This window comes from Vitis vinifera, chromosome 7, assembly GCF_030704535.1.
Source record: "Vitis vinifera cultivar Pinot Noir 40024 chromosome 7, ASM3070453v1".
Classification (NCBI taxonomy): Eukaryota; Viridiplantae; Streptophyta; class Magnoliopsida; order Vitales; family Vitaceae; genus Vitis; species Vitis vinifera.
The window spans coordinates 22,571,410-22,588,447 of NC_081811.1; the positions used below are offsets into that span (position 1 = coordinate 22,571,410).

A 17,038-nucleotide genomic window follows, 5' to 3' on the forward strand; every position below is an offset into this window, starting at 1 on the left:
TCAAGAAGTTATCCACTTCTTGTAGCACCCTTCTTTGTATGTTTGGTTTGTTTTCCCTTAATAAAATCCACACACACATCGAGATCAGTAAAATCTAGATTAGGCAAAATCCCATCTTTCACTAATCTCTTCATTCTTTCTTTGGATATATGATCCTAACGTCTATGCCACAAGTAAGAAGAACTTTCATTGATCAGGTTATGTTTAGTTCCAACATTATGATGCAGGGTTAGAAGGCTTTCAGTAAAACGACTATTAAGATTCAATTTATACAAACCATCACATAACTACTGGAACCAACAAAAGAAGAATTTTTAAACAAACTGAATTGCCTATTATGAAATGAAAATGAATAACCTTCAAGGTCGAGTTTAGACATAGAAACCAAATTACGAGAAATAGAAGGAACATAAAGAGTCTGAAACAAATCTAGATAACAATCAGTGTCTAGAAATAAACGAAATGTCCTAGTAGCAACCACTAGAACTTTGACTTCATTTCCCACAACTATGGAACTTTCATTTTGGTTTAAAGTTTGGATTGTAAGAAAGCCCTGCATCGAATTAGAAACATGAACAGTGGAACCTGAGTCAATCCACCAAGTATTAGAAGAAACTTCAGTAAGATTTGATTCGGAACATATGTCAACCCAAGGCTTACCTTTCTTCTCAAACCATGCCTTACGTTTGGGGCAATCTCTCTGAACATGCCCAAACTTCTTATAGAAACAGCACTTGATACTGTTTTGTCTCCTTTCATGAGTCTTTATTCCTTAAGGAGGCCTTATTGATCTTAGGTGGTTCTACCATTTTACCCTTCTTAGGTTTCTTCCATTTCTTACTAGCTCCTTTACTTATAAGGTGAATTAAATGATGTCCTTGTTGCTTAAGTCTTGTCTCTTCTTGAACAAGCATACTGGCCAATTCATTTACATTCCACTTGTTCTTAATAGTGTTGTAATGAATTTGAAATAGCCCATACTGAAGAGGCAAGAAGTTCAAAATAAATTGAACAAGAAAAGACTCATCCACATTCATCCCAAGAGCTTTCAGTTTAGCAGCTAAATTTGACATCTCAAGGATGTGCTCATGCATCCCACGAGTACCATCAAACTTCATGGTAGTGAGTTCATCCATTAATGTCCCAACAAGAGACTTGTCAATTGAACGAAAACGTTCTTCCACAGTCTTAAAAAATTCCTTAACAGTGTCACGTTCAGGAAGTGTTAACTTAATGTTGTTCGCTATACTCATTCGCATAAACATAATGCTCAATCTGTTCGATCTTTCCCAAGAATGACTTAAAGTTTTTTCTTCCGCGCTACTTTCCTCAATGATAGCAGGCGGTTTCTCAATCCGAAGTGCCAAATCAAGATCCAGTACACCTAAGTGAAACTGGACTTGCTCAGACCAGTCTAAGAAATTTGTTCCATTAAGGATCGGAACATATGAAGCGTGCGAATGAAGCGAAACAGGAACTGAAACTACAATTAAATATATGCTCACACATTAATGCTTTGAGTTAAATAATAAATAATAAATAATACTACTGTAACACATCTTTGGATGAAAATTACAGCATACAAATTAAACTTTTGACTATTATGGTGATTCCCTTTCACCTATAAAAAATAATTAATAATGTATCCATAATCCGATAGGTCCGTTACCTTTAGGTATCCGATTCCAACTCTCAATTAAGGGTACACATTAATTATTTTACCTCAGTATATTAATCACAAGAAAAGTGGTGCACCTTTGGGCCAAGCCAAAATATTCTCATGATCAAAGATACATATAAATACCTATTCAAAAATTTGCAAAGCCATTTTCTTAATACTTGGGATATGAGTATTAAGATCCAAAATACAACTTAAAACCTATGACTTTCTAGTTGGTTCACTTTGGTGATCACCAAACTATTTCATAAAACAGGATTTTGAGTTAAAATAATCACTTCGCAAAACAATTTACTAAAAGATAGGCATACAGCATCACGCGGAAAAGAAAATGCACGAAAATATGTTATTTGTTCAATAAAAGCCAACGGCATTACTAGAAATTCTCATGGAAATGGTCAAACCGTCGTATTATCGTATACGAATCACCCAGCAAAATAGAATCCCACTCATCTAGGAATTAGTTAGTCACCGAATAATAAGTAATAAATAATGTAAATAAAAAAAGATTTAATTTATTTTTGTGAAAAACTTTAATAGTCGTAGTGGAAAAAAATGAAATCAAAACTAAATCATATCAAATATAACCGAGCAAATCTAAATGAAATCTTCCCCAAATAATTGATTCCAGCAAATAGATCATAATGGAAAATCATGAAAGTCTTAACAAGTGCTCTGATACCACATGCTAAAGAAACTTTAAACGTAAACTTAATGCTTTACAAATTCCAAGATCTTGACTATCATGATTTTCACAAACATAAATAACATACTGGAATCCATGGCAATTTCTTCAATCAATTCTTGATCTGAAAATGTAGAATTCTCTAGAAGATAGGTTTCTCTCTCTTAGCCCTTTCTCTTAAATGAAAAATTACATTCCACATTAAAAAAAAAATGATGAAAACCGTACAATGCTACTTAAAGGGGTAGAGAGATGACCTATTTCCTTTTAGTAACTGCCAACGGTTTAGTAGCTGTCACTCTACTTCCCATCAAAGTAATGAGTAAAAAATAGGAAACTACTTCTATAATTGTATAACCAATATTTTAGAGATTAGATTAGATAACTCCATTTTAATAAAATACTAAAGCCATAAAAGCCATACACGTGTCATGTGGACATTAGAAAAATATCTAACAAAGGGGACAATGATGACCACTGAGTCTGCTGACTATCTACTAATTACTGATGAGAAAATCAATTTAGATTCATCATGAGAAAGCAAGCCCAGCTCTGAGAAAATTCACGAAAATATTTGAACTACTAGGATATTGCAACGATCTAGTAGGTTAGTACTCTTCTTATTGCAATTGTTTATCGAAGAACTGCAAATTCAATTATACTGCTGAACTATCTCCTGGAAACAGAGACAAAGTTCTTTGGGCCTCGACATCATCACCATATGGTCAGCTCCGGCAATGAACTTCACTTCTTTTGGTGGGCTGTCGTCAATCACCCATCGCTGGAAGTCCTCCTTCATTACTTCATCTTTTTCCAACACCACATACACCCGATCTACGGATCCAAATTTCTCTTTGCTTAGTAAAGATTCCTTGGCCAAGTCTTCCAGGAACAACCCATGAGGCCTTACCAAACTTTTGGCCAGTTCCAGATCCTGCAACACAACAAATCCCATTTCACACTTTGCTCCAAATGGTCGGAATCAAACAACTTATATAACATCATTTTCCATCCATTTAGTTGGAGCAAATTCGATTAAATTAAACTCTCACCTCAGGTTGGCAGTGTTGATAAAATGCCACTGATAAGTAATCTGGACCAAACGTCACTGCAGTTGGAAGGCTTTCCAGTCCTAGACCAAACGAAAGCTGGGAATCCAATAACGACTCAGGCTTGCTTCTATTGATGAAGAACTGGTTTGTCCAAAATCATATTTTGCACAAAATCAGTGCAACAAATTGAATTTCAATGATATATATATATAGCAAATTAGAGTTTGATCAAAGATTTATTGTGCTCACTTCTTGTGCTTGAGTTATAGGTGGGGATATATAATTTGGCATATAAGCTGATACGAAGACCGCAACTAGGATCTTCTCAGGGAAGCTCTCCATAGCCAGAGAAATAGGGAGGCCTCCATAGCTATGACCCACCAAAATCACCTTCTCATCTTGAGGAAGGGAGGCCACGAGCTCCATCAGTGGTTGCACATAATCGTATACAGAAGCAAGCTCGTCCAGGCGCTTGGGGTTGACCCCAGAAGAGCCTAAGTCCAGAGCGGTGACGCGGTGACCCAATAATTTGAGCAGTGGGACAAGCTTGTACCAGCACCAAGCTCCATTGCCAGCGCCATGAACTAGAACGAAGTGTTTCCCTCTGTCCATGTCTTGATGCTGTGAATCGCGTGGGGTGAGGGCGGATCTTATACACGGCGTTGCCCAGAAACGTAGCCTTTGTTCCCAAATATGCTAAACATGCGGTTTGGTTTACAGAAACGTAGCCTCTGTTTTCCTATGGGAAAATTCTCCAGTTCCGCCCTTGTAGCGCACCCAATTTTATTTTGGCCGTTCGATGTGCAAGATTGGATCTTGCCCATCCATTTAAAATAAAAATAAAAAATAAGAAGAAGAAGACCAGATGACCGGTTATAGGAACAACCAGTTAAAATGGACGGGCAAGATCTAATACATGGGCGTTATGACTACAAAACTACCACATAATGTCTGCCATTTCAAAGACAGTGGTGACATCCTTCGTTTCAGATTCTCAGTTTCAGCCTAGATATCTTTTGATTGTCAATGCTCATTTACTCACTCTTGTCTTGCGTGATGTTTAATTATTTAATTATTTTTACTTTAATGGAAAATAGGCTTTTTATTTAAAATTTGAATAAGCAACTTGATGCAAACTGAATTAGTGCAGGGGTCTTTAGGCCCTTGGATTGATGGATTTAGGACTCATATGGGACAAAAGATTAAGGAGAGGGCAGGATAATGAAAATTTTAAAGGAAAGAAACTATTAGGGAAAAATATTTGGAAAGAGAAAAAAGTAAAGCCCTTCTTTAAAATAGTTTTCTATTTTTAGCATATTTAAAAGATAAAATTAAAGTCAAAATCACAAAATTTAAGGGTAATAATGATATTATAAAATTTTTATTAAATAAGACAAAAAAAATTCCTTACATAAACTAAAATAGAGTTTTTATAAGAATTAAGCTCTTTTCAAGTTATAAACTTTTTCAAAAAAATAAAAAATAAAAATTTCGTGGGTATGACGATGGAGCATGATTATCCAAAAATGACAAAGTGCACGTACCCCTTGGAGTTGCTTGGTACTATGACGACAAAATGGCTTTGTACAATGACAATTTGATGTTCAATTAAATATGATTTCCATATATGAACAAAGATCGTTGCATGGAAGACTTACAAATTTTGCCTTGTGAGGTTTGAAACCGATCCTATATAACCAACAACATAGTGATGATAGGATGCCTATTAATGATCTTTTTACAAAAGGAGCATTAGAATATTTTTAAAGGAATGAAGAAGGCGATGAGTACGTACCCCAATTGTTAAGTTTTGTTATTTTAGATGTTAGGTTGTTTTGGCTTATTACCACTCAGTCAATAAGTCCCTATTGTTAAGGGATGGTTGTTTGATTGATTTAGTCGTACCATTGTTAGACTTGGGTTGTTATTTCTTGTTTTAGATTATTCTGTAAGGCTATATAATAGCCAAGATTGTGAATCCTCCTAATTTCCTTACCTTTACATAAGTCTTTCTGGTTTTCTTAACACCAAAGAGTTTTCCCTTGAGTGTGAGAAACTCTAAATTTTTGGATCATACAAAGATAAAAAAGGAACCAACATTAGTGGCCACATAGCTGCTCACATGCTTTTTTATTGTTGGCAAATTTGACAAATGATGAGCAGTGAGTCTGCTGATTATCACCAACTAATTACTGATGAGAAAATATAGATTCATCAAGAGAAAAGCAAACCCAGCTCTGAGACAATTAATTCAATACATTTAGCCTACTATGGGATTGCAGGGATCCAGTATATATGTTTGTACTCTTCTTATATATTTCAGTTTACAATTATTGTTGTTTATTGAAGGAGGACTGCAATTTCAATTATACTGCTGAACTATCTCCTGGAAACAGAGACACAGTTCTTTGGGCCTCGATATCATCACCATATGGTCAGTTCCTTGGCGTAGTCTTCCAGGAACAACCCGTGAGGCCTTATCAACACAACAAACCCCATTACACACCTTTGTTCCAAATGGTTGGAATCAAACAACTTACATGACATCATTTTCCATCCATTTAGTTCAAGCAAATTCGATTAAATTAAACACTCACCTCCGGTTGGCAGTTTTGATAAAGTGCCACTGATAAGTGATCTGGACCAAAGGTCAGTGCTGTTGGAGGGCTCTCCAGTCCTTGGCCAAACGAAAGCTGGGTATCCAGTAGTGACTCAGGCTTGCTTCTATTGATGAAGAACTGGTTTGTCCAAAATCATATATAAAACAAAATCAGTATAACAAATAGAATTTCAATGACGTGTATGTTGAGCAGATTAGGGTTTGATCAAAGATTGATTGTGCTCACTTCTTGTGCGAGAGTTACAGGTGGGGATATATAATTTGGCATATAAGCTGATACGAAGACCCCAACTAGGATCTTCTCAGGGAAGCTCTCCATAGCCAGAGAAATAGCGAGGCCTCCATAGCTATGACCCACCAACACCACCTTCTCATCTTGAGGAAGGGAGGCCACGAACTCCATCAGTGGCTGCACATTATCGTACACAGAAGCAAGCTCGTCGAGGCGCTTGGGGTTAACCCCGGAAGCGCCCAAGTCCAGAGCGGTGACGCGGTGACCAAAGGATTTGAGCAGTGGGACAAGCTTGTACCAGCACCAAGCTTGTACCTGCAATCCCATAGCTGCTCACATGCTTTTTTATTGTTGGCAAATTTGACAAATGATGAGCAGTGAGTCTGCTGATTATCATCAACTAATTACTGATGAGAAAATTTAGATTCATCGAGAGAAAAGCAAACCCAGCTCTGAGACAATTAATTCACTAAATTTAACCTACTATGGGATTGCAGGGATCCAGTATATAAACGTACTCTTCTTATATATTTCAGTTTACAATTATTGTTGTTTATTGAAGGAGGCCTGCAATTTCAATTATACTGCTGAACTATCTCTTGGAAACAGAGACAGAGTTCTTTGGGCCTCGACATCATCACCATATGGTCAGCTCCGGCAATGAACTTCACTTCTTTTGGTGGGCTGTCGTCAATCACCCATCGCTGGAAATCCTCCTTCATTACTTCATCTTTTTCCAACACCACATACACCCGATCTACGGATCCAAATTTCTCTTTGCTTAGTAAAGATTCCTTGGCCAAGTCTTCCAGGAACAACCCATGAGGCCTTACCAAACTTTTGGCCAGTTCCAGATCCTGCAACACAACAAATCCCATTTCACACTTTGCTCCAAATGGTCGGAATCAAACAACTTATATAACAGCATTTTCCATCCATTTAGTTCAAGCAAATTCGATTAAATTAAATACTCACCTCCGGTTGGCAGTGTTGATAAAGTGCCACTGATACGTAATCTGGACCAAACGTCACTGCTGTTGGAAGGCTTTCCAGTCCTAGACCAAACGAAAGCTGGGAATCCAATAACGACTCTGGCTTGATTCTATTGATGAGGAACTGGTTTGTCCAGAATCATATTTTGCACAAAATCAGTGCAACAAATAGAATTTCAATGATATGTATGTATAGCAGATTAGAGTTTGATCAAAGATTTATTGTGCTCACTTCTTGTGCTTGAGTTATAGGTGGGGATATATAATTTGGCATATAAGCTGATACGAAGACCGCAACTAGGATCTTCTGAGGGAAGCTCTCCATAGCCAGAGAAATAGGGAGGCCGCCATAGCTATGACCCACCAAAACCACCTTCTCATCTTGAGGAAGGGAGGCCACGAACTCCATCAGCGGTTGCACATAATCGTATGCAGAAGCAAGCTCGTCTAGGCTCTTGGGGTTGACCCCAGAAGAGCCCAAGTCCAGCGCGGTGACGCTGTGACCAAAGGATTTGAGCAGTGGGACAAGCTTGTACCAGCACCAAGCTCCATGGCCAGCTCCATGAACTAGAACGAAGTGTTTCCCTCTGTCCATATCTTGATGCTTTGAATCGCGTGGGGCGAGGGCGAATCTTATACCATAAATGAAAAAGACCACAACGGCAATAAAGGCACAGTGAGATGACGGTGCCGGCCAGAAACGTAGCCTTTGTTTCCAAATACTAATCATGTCGTTCGTCACAGGCGTGCATATATATATATATATTATCATGGGCGTTATGACTTTATAAGTGCCATATATAATGTTTGGTATACAGCCTTTTCAAAGACAGTGACGTCCTTCCTTTCAGATTCTCTGTATTACTGTAGATACCTTTTGATTGTCAATGCTCATTTGCTCTCACTATTGTCTTGTTGCGTCGTTCATGAATATTTAATTATTTTGACTTTGTTCCAATGTGTATTGCATTGCATATATCAACAAAGCTGAAATTTTCATTGTGAAACTTTGATCCATCAATAATTCATGATTTGATCCCTATTATGTGGGATAGCGTAGCTTCATGTGGGCCGGGCTTATGTATGGCCCAGAACGGGCAGTGGGCCGGGCCATAAATGCACCGTTTTGGGGCCCTTAATCCCTTGCGTTTTCAAATTCTTACTGGAGGAGTTCACAATGAGATTCATCAATGTGAAAATTTTAATTTTTTTCTCTTCTTTTTGCCATTGGCCCATTACCATGTCATAGAAGGAAAGGCCTTAAATATTTGATTTGCTCTGTTGCCAAGTGTAGAACGAATTTTAATGTCAATAAATTTATTGTCTACCAAGTTATCCTTTAAAAGAAATGATGACCACTGAGTCTGCTAGTTATCAGCTACTAATTATTGATGAGAAAATTAATTTAGCTTCTATTTTTGGCAAAGAGGACACATGGTGATCACTGAGTCTGCTGATTATCATCTACTAATTACTGATGAGAAAATCAATTTAGATTCATCATGAAAAAGCAAACCCAGATCTGAGAAAATGCACGAAAATGTTTGAACTACTGGGATATTGCAACGATCTAGTAGGTTACTACTCTTCTTATTGCAGTTGTTTATTGAAGGAGGACTGCAAATTCAATTATACTGCTGAACTATCTCCTGGAAACAGAGGCAGAGCTCTTTGGGCTTGGACATCATCCCCATATGATCAGCTCCGGCAATGAACTTCACTTCTTTTGGTGGGCTGTTGTCGATCACCCATTGCTGGAAGCCCTTCATTATTTCATCTTCTTCCAACACCACATACACCCGATCCACGGATCCAAACTTCTCTTCGCTTAGTAAAGATTCCTTGGCGTAGTCTTCCAGGAACAACCCGTGAGGCCTTATCAAACTTTTTGCCAGTTCCAAATCCTGCAACACAACAAACCCCATTACACACCTCTGTTCCAAATGGTTGGAATCAAACAACTTACATGACATCATTTTCCATCCATTTAGTTCAAGCAAATTCGATTAAATTAAACACTCACCTCCGGTTGGCAGTTTTGATAAAGTGCCACTGATAAGTGATCTGGACCAAAGGTCAGTGCTGTTGGAGGGCTCTCCAGTCCTTGGCCAAACGAAAGCTGGGTATCCAGTAGTGACTCAGGCTTGCTTCTATTGATGAAGAACTGGTTTGTCCAAAATCATATATAGCACAAAATCAGTATAAAAAATAGAATTTCAATGATGTGTATGTTGAGCAGATTAGGGTTTGATCAAAGATTGATTGTGCTCACTTCTTCTGCGAGAGTTACAGGTGGGGATATATAATTTGGCATATAAGCTGATACGAAGACCCCAACTAGGATCTTCTCAGGGAAGCTCTCCATAGCTAGAGAAATAGCGAGGCCTCCATAGCTATGACCCACCAACACCACCTTCTCATCTTGAGGAAGGGAGGCCACGAACTCCATCAGTGGCTGCACATAATCGTACACAGAAGCAAGCTCGTCGAGGCGCTTGGGGTTAACCCCAGAAGCGCCCAAGTCCAGAGCGGTGACGCGGTGACCAAAGGATTTGAGCAGTGGGACAAGCTTGTACCAGCACCAAGCTCCATGGCAAGCCCCGTGAACTAGAACGAAGTGTTTCACACTGTCCATGTCTTGATGGTGTGTCTCGTGGGGGGAGAGGAGGGATCTTATACCACAAATGAAAGAGACCACAATGCCAATCAAGCCAAAATGCAATGATGGCGCCAGCCAGACCCGTAGGCGCTCTGTTTCCAAATATACCATGCATGTGCTTTGTTAGTGACTTGCGTATGTATGGCGTTTTGATTTTTCCATATATAATCTTTAACAAGCGCCATTTAAAAGACACTCTTATCCTCCTTGATTATCATAATTTTTTTTTAAAAAATATTTGTATTATAAAAGTTTTATTAAATAGAAAAGAATTTATTGTATAACTTAAAATGAAGTTTCTATAATAACATTATTTTTTTTTTTACTTTTATATTAAACTTCTTTTTTAAGAAATAAGTCATTTGAATGAAATTAGCTAAAATTAGTCAAATTAACATAAAAACTCTTATTCAACTTAAAAAATAACTTTTATCTTCTCAAAAATGGAATTAAGAGTTCTCTCTCTCTCTCTCTCATATATATGTTTAAATTCTATTTTTAATACATTTTTATTTTATGGAAAAGTTGAATTTAGAATGGAAAAAAGTTAGACCCTATTTCTCTTTCTCTCTCTCATATATATGTTTAAATTCTATTTTTGATACATTTTCATTTTATGAAAAGTTGAATTTAGAGTGGAAAAAAAGTTAGACCCTATTTCTCTCTCTCTCATATATATGTTTAAATTCTATTTTTGATACATTTTCATTTTATGAAAAGTTGAATTTAGAATGGAAAAAAGTTAGACCCTATTTGTTTAGATTATTTTTTTAAATTTAAAAAATAAAAAATTAGATTTGAAAACAGGTTTGCACGGTGGTTTTCTATTTTCCTTTTTCAAAAATTCGAGATCAAAAAATGGAAAAATCAATCTAATGTTTTCAAAATTTTCTTAAGAAAAGTAAAATCCATTTTCTAAAAAGGGAAAACAAAAACATAGATATGATTTATGATTTGATAAAACTTCTAGGATGACATGAAAATGAATTGAAAAGGTATATAAAAAAAGTACAAAATTTGATAGAATCAAAAGGAAGTGTTCAACCACACTAAGGAGGCATCCAAACACCCTCACGAAGATTCAAACATTCATGATTTTTTTCCCATTTCCAATTCCCTTTTTAATTAAAAAAAAAACTTGTCTTTAAAGTGTTATAAAAATCGGAAACTCTTCATAATTAAAAGTTAGAGTTTTATATTTATTGAAAAATCTCTTTAAGTAGACAATTATCATCTCTAAAACTTGAATCTTCATTTCTCAACATTTTATGAGTACCTTCAAATTCAATAAATATCATAAATCCTCATCGTGAAACTTTAATCAATAAAAGTTTTGAAAGATCCATAAAGAAGAAAGAGTGAAAACAAAACTTTTAAAAATATTTTCTTTTCATATCCATTATCATATTACGTGTATTCATTTTCCTGTATTTTTTATGGAATACTTAAATGATTTTTAGACTACATTTAATTAGAGCTTATTTGATAGCGGATTTTAAAAGGATTAATACTTGTTTAAACATTTGAAAACAACTTATTCTTGGTCAGATGTCACTTTGCACTTCCAATCCCTCTTCTAATTTGTTTACCTTCCATCACATCACACTTATTTTCTATACAAAATTTGTCTTTCTTTTCTAATTTGTTTACCTTCCAATTCCTCTTCTAACCTCTGAAAAATTTTCCAATTACTTTCCTCAAATAGGGTATAAATAAATAAGACCTTAAATGTCGTGTGACATGATTGATGATAGATTTTTATAATAGGGAAAATTATGTTTTGGGGGTAGATGGGCCCCTAAATTAACAAAAGGTCTATGTAACTCTTTAAATTGAGTTCAAGACCTAATGAAAGTATGGAAATTGAGTTGAAGGATATCATCCTTCAATATTTTCAAAAATGCCCTTTGTTGATTTTGAGAAAAAAAAAAGTATTTTTGAAAAATACTTTTATTTAATTTAATATTTTTTATTTAATTTAATATTTTTAAAAATACTTTTATGTAATTTAATATTTTTTAAAATACTTTTATTTAATTTAATATTTTTTAAAATACTTTTATTTAATTTAATATTTATAAAAATAAAATTATTTAATTTAATATTTTTAAAAAATAAATTTATTTAATTTAATATTTTAAAAAAATATTTAATTTAATATTTTTGAAAAAAAAAATTAATTTAATATTTTTGAAAAAACTATATTTAATTTAAGATTTTTGAAAACTACTTTTATTTAATTTAGTATTTTTGAAAAAAAAATTATTTAACTTAATTTTATAAAATATTTTATATGTGTTCTTAAATGGTATATTTGTTCGTTACTATTTCATATCCTTCAACTCAATTTAAAGAGTTATATGAATCTTTTGTTAATTTAGGGGTCCATCTACCCCCAAAAGATAATTCTCCCTTTATAATACCCAAAAAAAAATGTCATTCCAATGCCTTAACTAAAACCCTGTAATAGAATACAACCAATTTCCAATGAGATTTCCATCGCCTTCCCGGCTTCCATGCCCTCCACTCATATCTTCATTTTCTTGACAAGCAACTCTTTTACAATTGTTTTTTAAAATAATTTTTTGTCCTCCAAAACCAAAAACAATAAAATATACTTAACAACCAAAAGATAACTTTTTATTTTTAAAAATAGAAAATATAGGCTATGTTTCATAATTATTTTTTTAAAATAGTTTTTGTTCTTCAAAATAAAACAAGAAAATATATTTAGCAATTGTAAAACAATTTTCTATTTTTAAAAGCATAAAACATAAACTTTGTTTGGAAAATATTTTCAAAATTATTTTTTAAGAACAATTTTTAAAAATTATCCTCGAGTGTTTAATAAAATAAAAGTTTGCTTATAAACTTGAAATATTCATAACTTATTTTTCATATTTTCAAACATGTTTTAAAAAACAAAAATTATTTATAATATTTTATTTTTAATCATTCTTCATATTTATATAATTACATTTTAAATAAAGTAAAATAACTAAAAAAAATGCTTTTTGATAATACCTTATTTTCTCTATTTAAGAACATAAAACTATTTTTTAATTTTTTAATTCTCAAACATATTTTTTTATTCTAGAAAATAGAAAATTATTTTAAAAAACAAATACCAAAGAAGATATTTTCATAAAACATCTTTTACTTATTTTTTATTATTTTTACTTATTTTTTAGGATTGTTTTAAAAAAGGATTATATATAAAATAATTAAAAATAAAGTTCTATAAATAAAAATTATTTTTAAAATATACTTAAAAATATAAAAAAGGGGTTAAAAATGTTTTGAATTTCTGTACAAACTTTTATTCTATAAAACTTTATAAAATAGTTTTCAAATTTTGTTTTTAAGAATTGTTTTTCGAAAACACTTCCAATCAGAACAGTTGCCTCTGTGTTCTTATGGTGAAAGAGAAATCACAAGGAAGATGACCGATTGAACATTTTCACATAAATGCTCATTATGATGCATTTGCCATGACAAAATATTCCTGTAGGCTATTAGCTATATATCCAGCATGAGAAAAATAAAGCTTATAATAGTATCTTAGCATCCACCACTTCCTGAGTGTGTCAACACCCTGGGCGTGGCGGGTTCTATCATGTAACTATGTGATCACATCAACGATGAAAATATCAAATATTAATAATCACACGAATATATCATAAATACATATTTTAACATAAAATATCAATGACCTAAAAATTAATAAAAATATTTAAAAAAAGATTTTAAAAACTATATAAAAAATAAAAATAAATATTTTATTTTAAAAAAAAATTAAAAAAAAATTATATATAACTTATCATATTTGATAAAAAAAGTATAAATTTTATAAATATTACATGATATATTATTTTATAATTATATTATGATAATCTGTCTAATTTTAAAATATCTTTAATATTAAAATTATAATCTATTTTAATTTAAATGTATTCTAAATAATAATATATGTATAAATTTTTTAATATTTATATTTTTATATTTAATAAATATATAGATTATATAAAATAAAATAAAAAACCTATTAAGAAAAGGGAGAATTGTGTTTTACATCTACTTGGGCCTACTTGGGCTTGATAAATAATAAAAGGTCCTTGAAACACGCATAATTGATTACAAAGATATAAGGTTGGAATAAACAAAAATACCCCTTTGACTTAACCCATCATTTTTGTCTTTAAACCACCACTCTTTATATGCCCCTTACATAAAATTCTTCTTTATTTAATCATTTTTTTATTTTTCATTATTTTTTAAACTCTTTTAAAAATAATTGAAAAATCAGCATTATTTTCTATTTTTAAATTATAAATAAACAAAAATTACATTAATGATTCAAAAATTATTTTGGAAAATACTTTCCAAAAAATATTAATTTAAATGAATAAATATTATTTTTTACATTTTAGAAGTAAATAATTTAATGATTAAAACACTATTTAAAATAAATATATTTACTATTTTTTTTCTTTTATACTAAAAAGTATTTTAAAGTTTACTTTTTTTACTATTATAAAATAAAAAGTTTAAAAAAAAATTAATCTTTTTCCTTCCATATTTTAATATTTTTTTGAACATAGGCTTTTGGTAATAAGTTATATGAATGTTCCAAATTTATTTATTAAGGAATTTTTTTAATGATTTGAATTAATTGAAAATTTATTGAAATAAGAAAAAAGAAAAAGAGAGAAAGAGGATAGATGAAGAGTTTTTATTTTAAATATCCAACTAAAATGTTTTCATATTTAGAAATGGTTAAATGATATATTTACTCATTTTAAATAAAAACAAGTAGTTAAAAATTATATAGATTATGTTTGAGTTTGGTTTTAAAATATTTTTTCTAGTTTTTATTTTTTTATTTTTAAAAATAATTTTATTTTTTATATTGTCTTTTTTTGAAAATACATTTAATTAAAAAAAATGAAAACTATTTTTAAAAATGAAAATTGAAGACCTTGTTTAATACTATATATTTTTTTTATATGAAAATAATAAAAAGAATTAAATTTCATTTATTGAATATTATTTTTTATTTTTAAAATATAATATATTCACAATTAAATAAAGGAATTGGTCAATTGTATTTTTTTTTTTTCACAAAAATGTAATATGTTCATAAAAAAATTAGATTTAAGTTTTCCGTCATTTTTTTAATCAAACTACTAGAATCATATTTAATACATATATAGACATACATGCACTATAGGGATATGAAATTTGTGTCATTGTATAAGGATACTTACTAACTGTATAAGAGAAATGTACTAAGTGTACAAACAGTCTATAAGATTATCATTCATAAAATATTTCAATCTATTTTGAACCACTCCTTTATTTTTCTTGTCACCCACAAATTGCATACTCATGTCATGCACTTTATTTAATTCCAATATGGAAATTCCAATACTTTCCTAGTAATGATGTTTGGGGAAAAAAAATTAACCCTAATTCATCCACCTTTTTCTCAGTTAAACCATTAGAAATATGGTTAACACACTTACGTGAACACATTACTTAGGAGAGATATATTGCACCATTGTACAATCGTATTACACTAATTGTACAAGGGGAATGTATTAAGTGTACAAAGGTGTACAAGACTACCATCTATGAAAGATTTTAATCGATTTTGAATCACTTTTTCATTTTCCTTGTCACCCACAGATTGCATACCCATGTCATACAATTTATTTAACTTCCACATGGAAATTCCGATACTTTCCTCAGTAATAATGTTTGGGGAAAAAAAAATTAATCCTAATTCATCCACCATTTTGTCAGCCAAACCATTAGAAATAAGGTTTAATATATATACGTGAACACACAACTTAAGAGGGATATATTGCACCATTGCACAATGGTGTTACACTAACTATCCAAGGAAAATGAACTAAATGTACAAGGCTATCATTTGTGAAATATTTTAATCGATTTTGAATCATTTTTTTATTTTCTTTGTCACCCACAAATTGTATATGAAATTTGCACTATTGTATAAGGGTGTTACACTAACTATATAAGGGTGTTACACTCACTGTACAAAATAAATGTACTAACTGTATGAGACAAATGTACTAATTATATAAGAGTGTACAAGGCTACCCATTATGCAAGATTTTAATCAATTTTGAAATTTTTTTTTCTTGTCTCCTAAGGATTGAACATTTTTCCCCACACATTCCTTCACCTAAAAATTGTCTTAATTTGAAATTTTAAATTTCATCATCCAAAATTTGTAATTGCATATTTCGTTTAAGTAGTTTTAACAATATTTTTTTCTTACTACATTTACATCCTATATAAAGGAAAATTAACCATAATATTTAGGTATTACATTTTTTTGTGAAATCAAATTAATATAAATAGATAACATTAGTGTCATTGTTTCAAATGACTTAAAGACAATATAAACAACATATAATAACTGTTGAGAAAAAATTATCAATATTTTTTTACCAAACTATATCATTTAAATCTTCCTTACCAAAATTAAAACATAGGAAATAAAATTAAAATTAATCACATTTAAAGTGTTTATTACAAGTAAACCGAATAAAATTTATATTTTTACTATTTTACCTTTATAAACATAATGTCAGCAGAGATTAAAAAAATCATATTTAAATAGAATTAAAAATGATAAAAAAAAAATTATCTTTGTAACATTTGTATTTTTTTTATAAAAAAAATCATTAATTTAATCATCAAGTTAATTTAAAATAATTTTTTTGTTGTAATTATAGTTTTGAAGATTCTAAGATTTTTATATTATTACTTTTAATTTATTTTCTTTGATTTTTTTATTTTAAATTTTATCTAAATTTGTTTTTTCTTGCATTTACTTGTTTTCTATTATATCCCTATTTAAAGTGATTTTCATCTAATTTGTGTTCCATTATATTCTCTTTTCGATTTTAATGTGTTGTAACTGTTGTTATGCCTTTTTACATAACAAAAGATTTTGTTATTTTTCATTTACAAAACTTAATACAAAAGATATCATATACGAGGAAAAAAATAAAAATAAAAAGAAGACAAAATTATGATATAATTACATACACATATCTTAATATGGTTTGACTTAATGACTTCGTGT

At 31.3% G+C, this 17,038-nt stretch overlaps 3 protein-coding genes across 4 annotated transcripts; all 3 read right to left on the reverse strand.

The window, feature by feature from the left end:
- Positions 1-2,726: 2,726 nt before the first annotated feature.
- On the reverse strand, positions 2,727-6,704 carry LOC100852692 (methyl jasmonate esterase 1-like). Of its 2 annotated transcripts, none has more exons than XM_059738430.1 (3): positions 6,262-6,704; positions 6,013-6,153; positions 2,727-3,297 (listed from the first exon to the last, which is right to left on the reverse strand). In XM_059738430.1, the coding sequence occupies exons 1-3, from the start codon at positions 6,592-6,594 to the stop codon at positions 3,016-3,018; spliced, it is 756 nt and encodes a 251-aa protein (XP_059594413.1). In that variant the 5' UTR covers positions 6,595-6,704; the 3' UTR covers positions 2,727-3,015. The 2 variants fall into 2 exon arrangements, with proteins under 2 accessions (XP_059594413.1, XP_003635144.2); XM_003635096.4 differs by lacking the exons at positions 6,013-6,153; positions 6,262-6,704 and adding exons at positions 3,416-3,556; positions 3,665-4,478.
- LOC100852648 (methyl jasmonate esterase 1-like) lies at positions 6,693-7,958 on the reverse strand. Its single transcript, XM_003635095.4, has 3 exons — positions 7,492-7,958; positions 7,243-7,383; positions 6,693-7,124 (listed from the first exon to the last, which is right to left on the reverse strand). Exons 1-3 carry the CDS (start codon positions 7,852-7,854, stop codon positions 6,843-6,845), a joined length of 786 nt encoding a protein of 261 aa, XP_003635143.4. The 5' UTR covers positions 7,855-7,958; the 3' UTR covers positions 6,693-6,842.
- A 689-nt stretch (positions 7,959-8,647) lies between these two features.
- On the reverse strand, positions 8,648-10,058 carry LOC100255711 (methyl jasmonate esterase 1-like). The gene is made up of 3 exons (XM_002262990.5): positions 9,532-10,058; positions 9,283-9,423; positions 8,648-9,163 (listed from the first exon to the last, which is right to left on the reverse strand). The coding sequence occupies exons 1-3, from the start codon at positions 10,027-10,029 to the stop codon at positions 8,885-8,887; spliced, it is 918 nt and encodes a 305-aa protein (XP_002263026.5). The 5' UTR covers positions 10,030-10,058; the 3' UTR covers positions 8,648-8,884.
- Between the last annotated feature and the right edge of the window lie 6,980 nt (positions 10,059-17,038).

Coding starts and splice junctions, on each gene's coding strand:
- LOC100852692 (XM_003635096.4), bottom strand. CDS start 4,027: ATGGACAGAGGGAAACACTTCGTTCTAGTTCATGGCGCTGGCAATGGA. Junction 3,557..3,664: donor CTATAACTCAAGCACAAGAA/GTGAGCACAATA, acceptor TGGACAAACCAG/TTCTTCATCAATAGAAGCAA. Junction 3,298..3,415: donor ATCAACACTGCCAACCTGAG/GTGAGAGTTTAA, acceptor GTTGTGTTGCAG/GATCTGGAACTGGCCAAAAG.
- LOC100852648 (XM_003635095.4), bottom strand. CDS start 7,854: ATGGACAGAGGGAAACACTTCGTTCTAGTTCATGGAGCTGGCCATGGA. Junction 7,384..7,491: donor CTATAACTCAAGCACAAGAA/GTGAGCACAATA, acceptor TGGACAAACCAG/TTCCTCATCAATAGAATCAA. Junction 7,125..7,242: donor ATCAACACTGCCAACCGGAG/GTGAGTATTTAA, acceptor GTTGTGTTGCAG/GATCTGGAACTGGCCAAAAG.
- LOC100255711 (XM_002262990.5), bottom strand. CDS start 10,029: ATGGTATATTTGGAAACAGAGCGCCTACGGGTCTGGCTGGCGCCATCA. Junction 9,424..9,531: donor CTGTAACTCTCGCAGAAGAA/GTGAGCACAATC, acceptor TGGACAAACCAG/TTCTTCATCAATAGAAGCAA. Junction 9,164..9,282: donor ATCAAAACTGCCAACCGGAG/GTGAGTGTTTAA, acceptor GTTGTGTTGCAG/GATTTGGAACTGGCAAAAAG.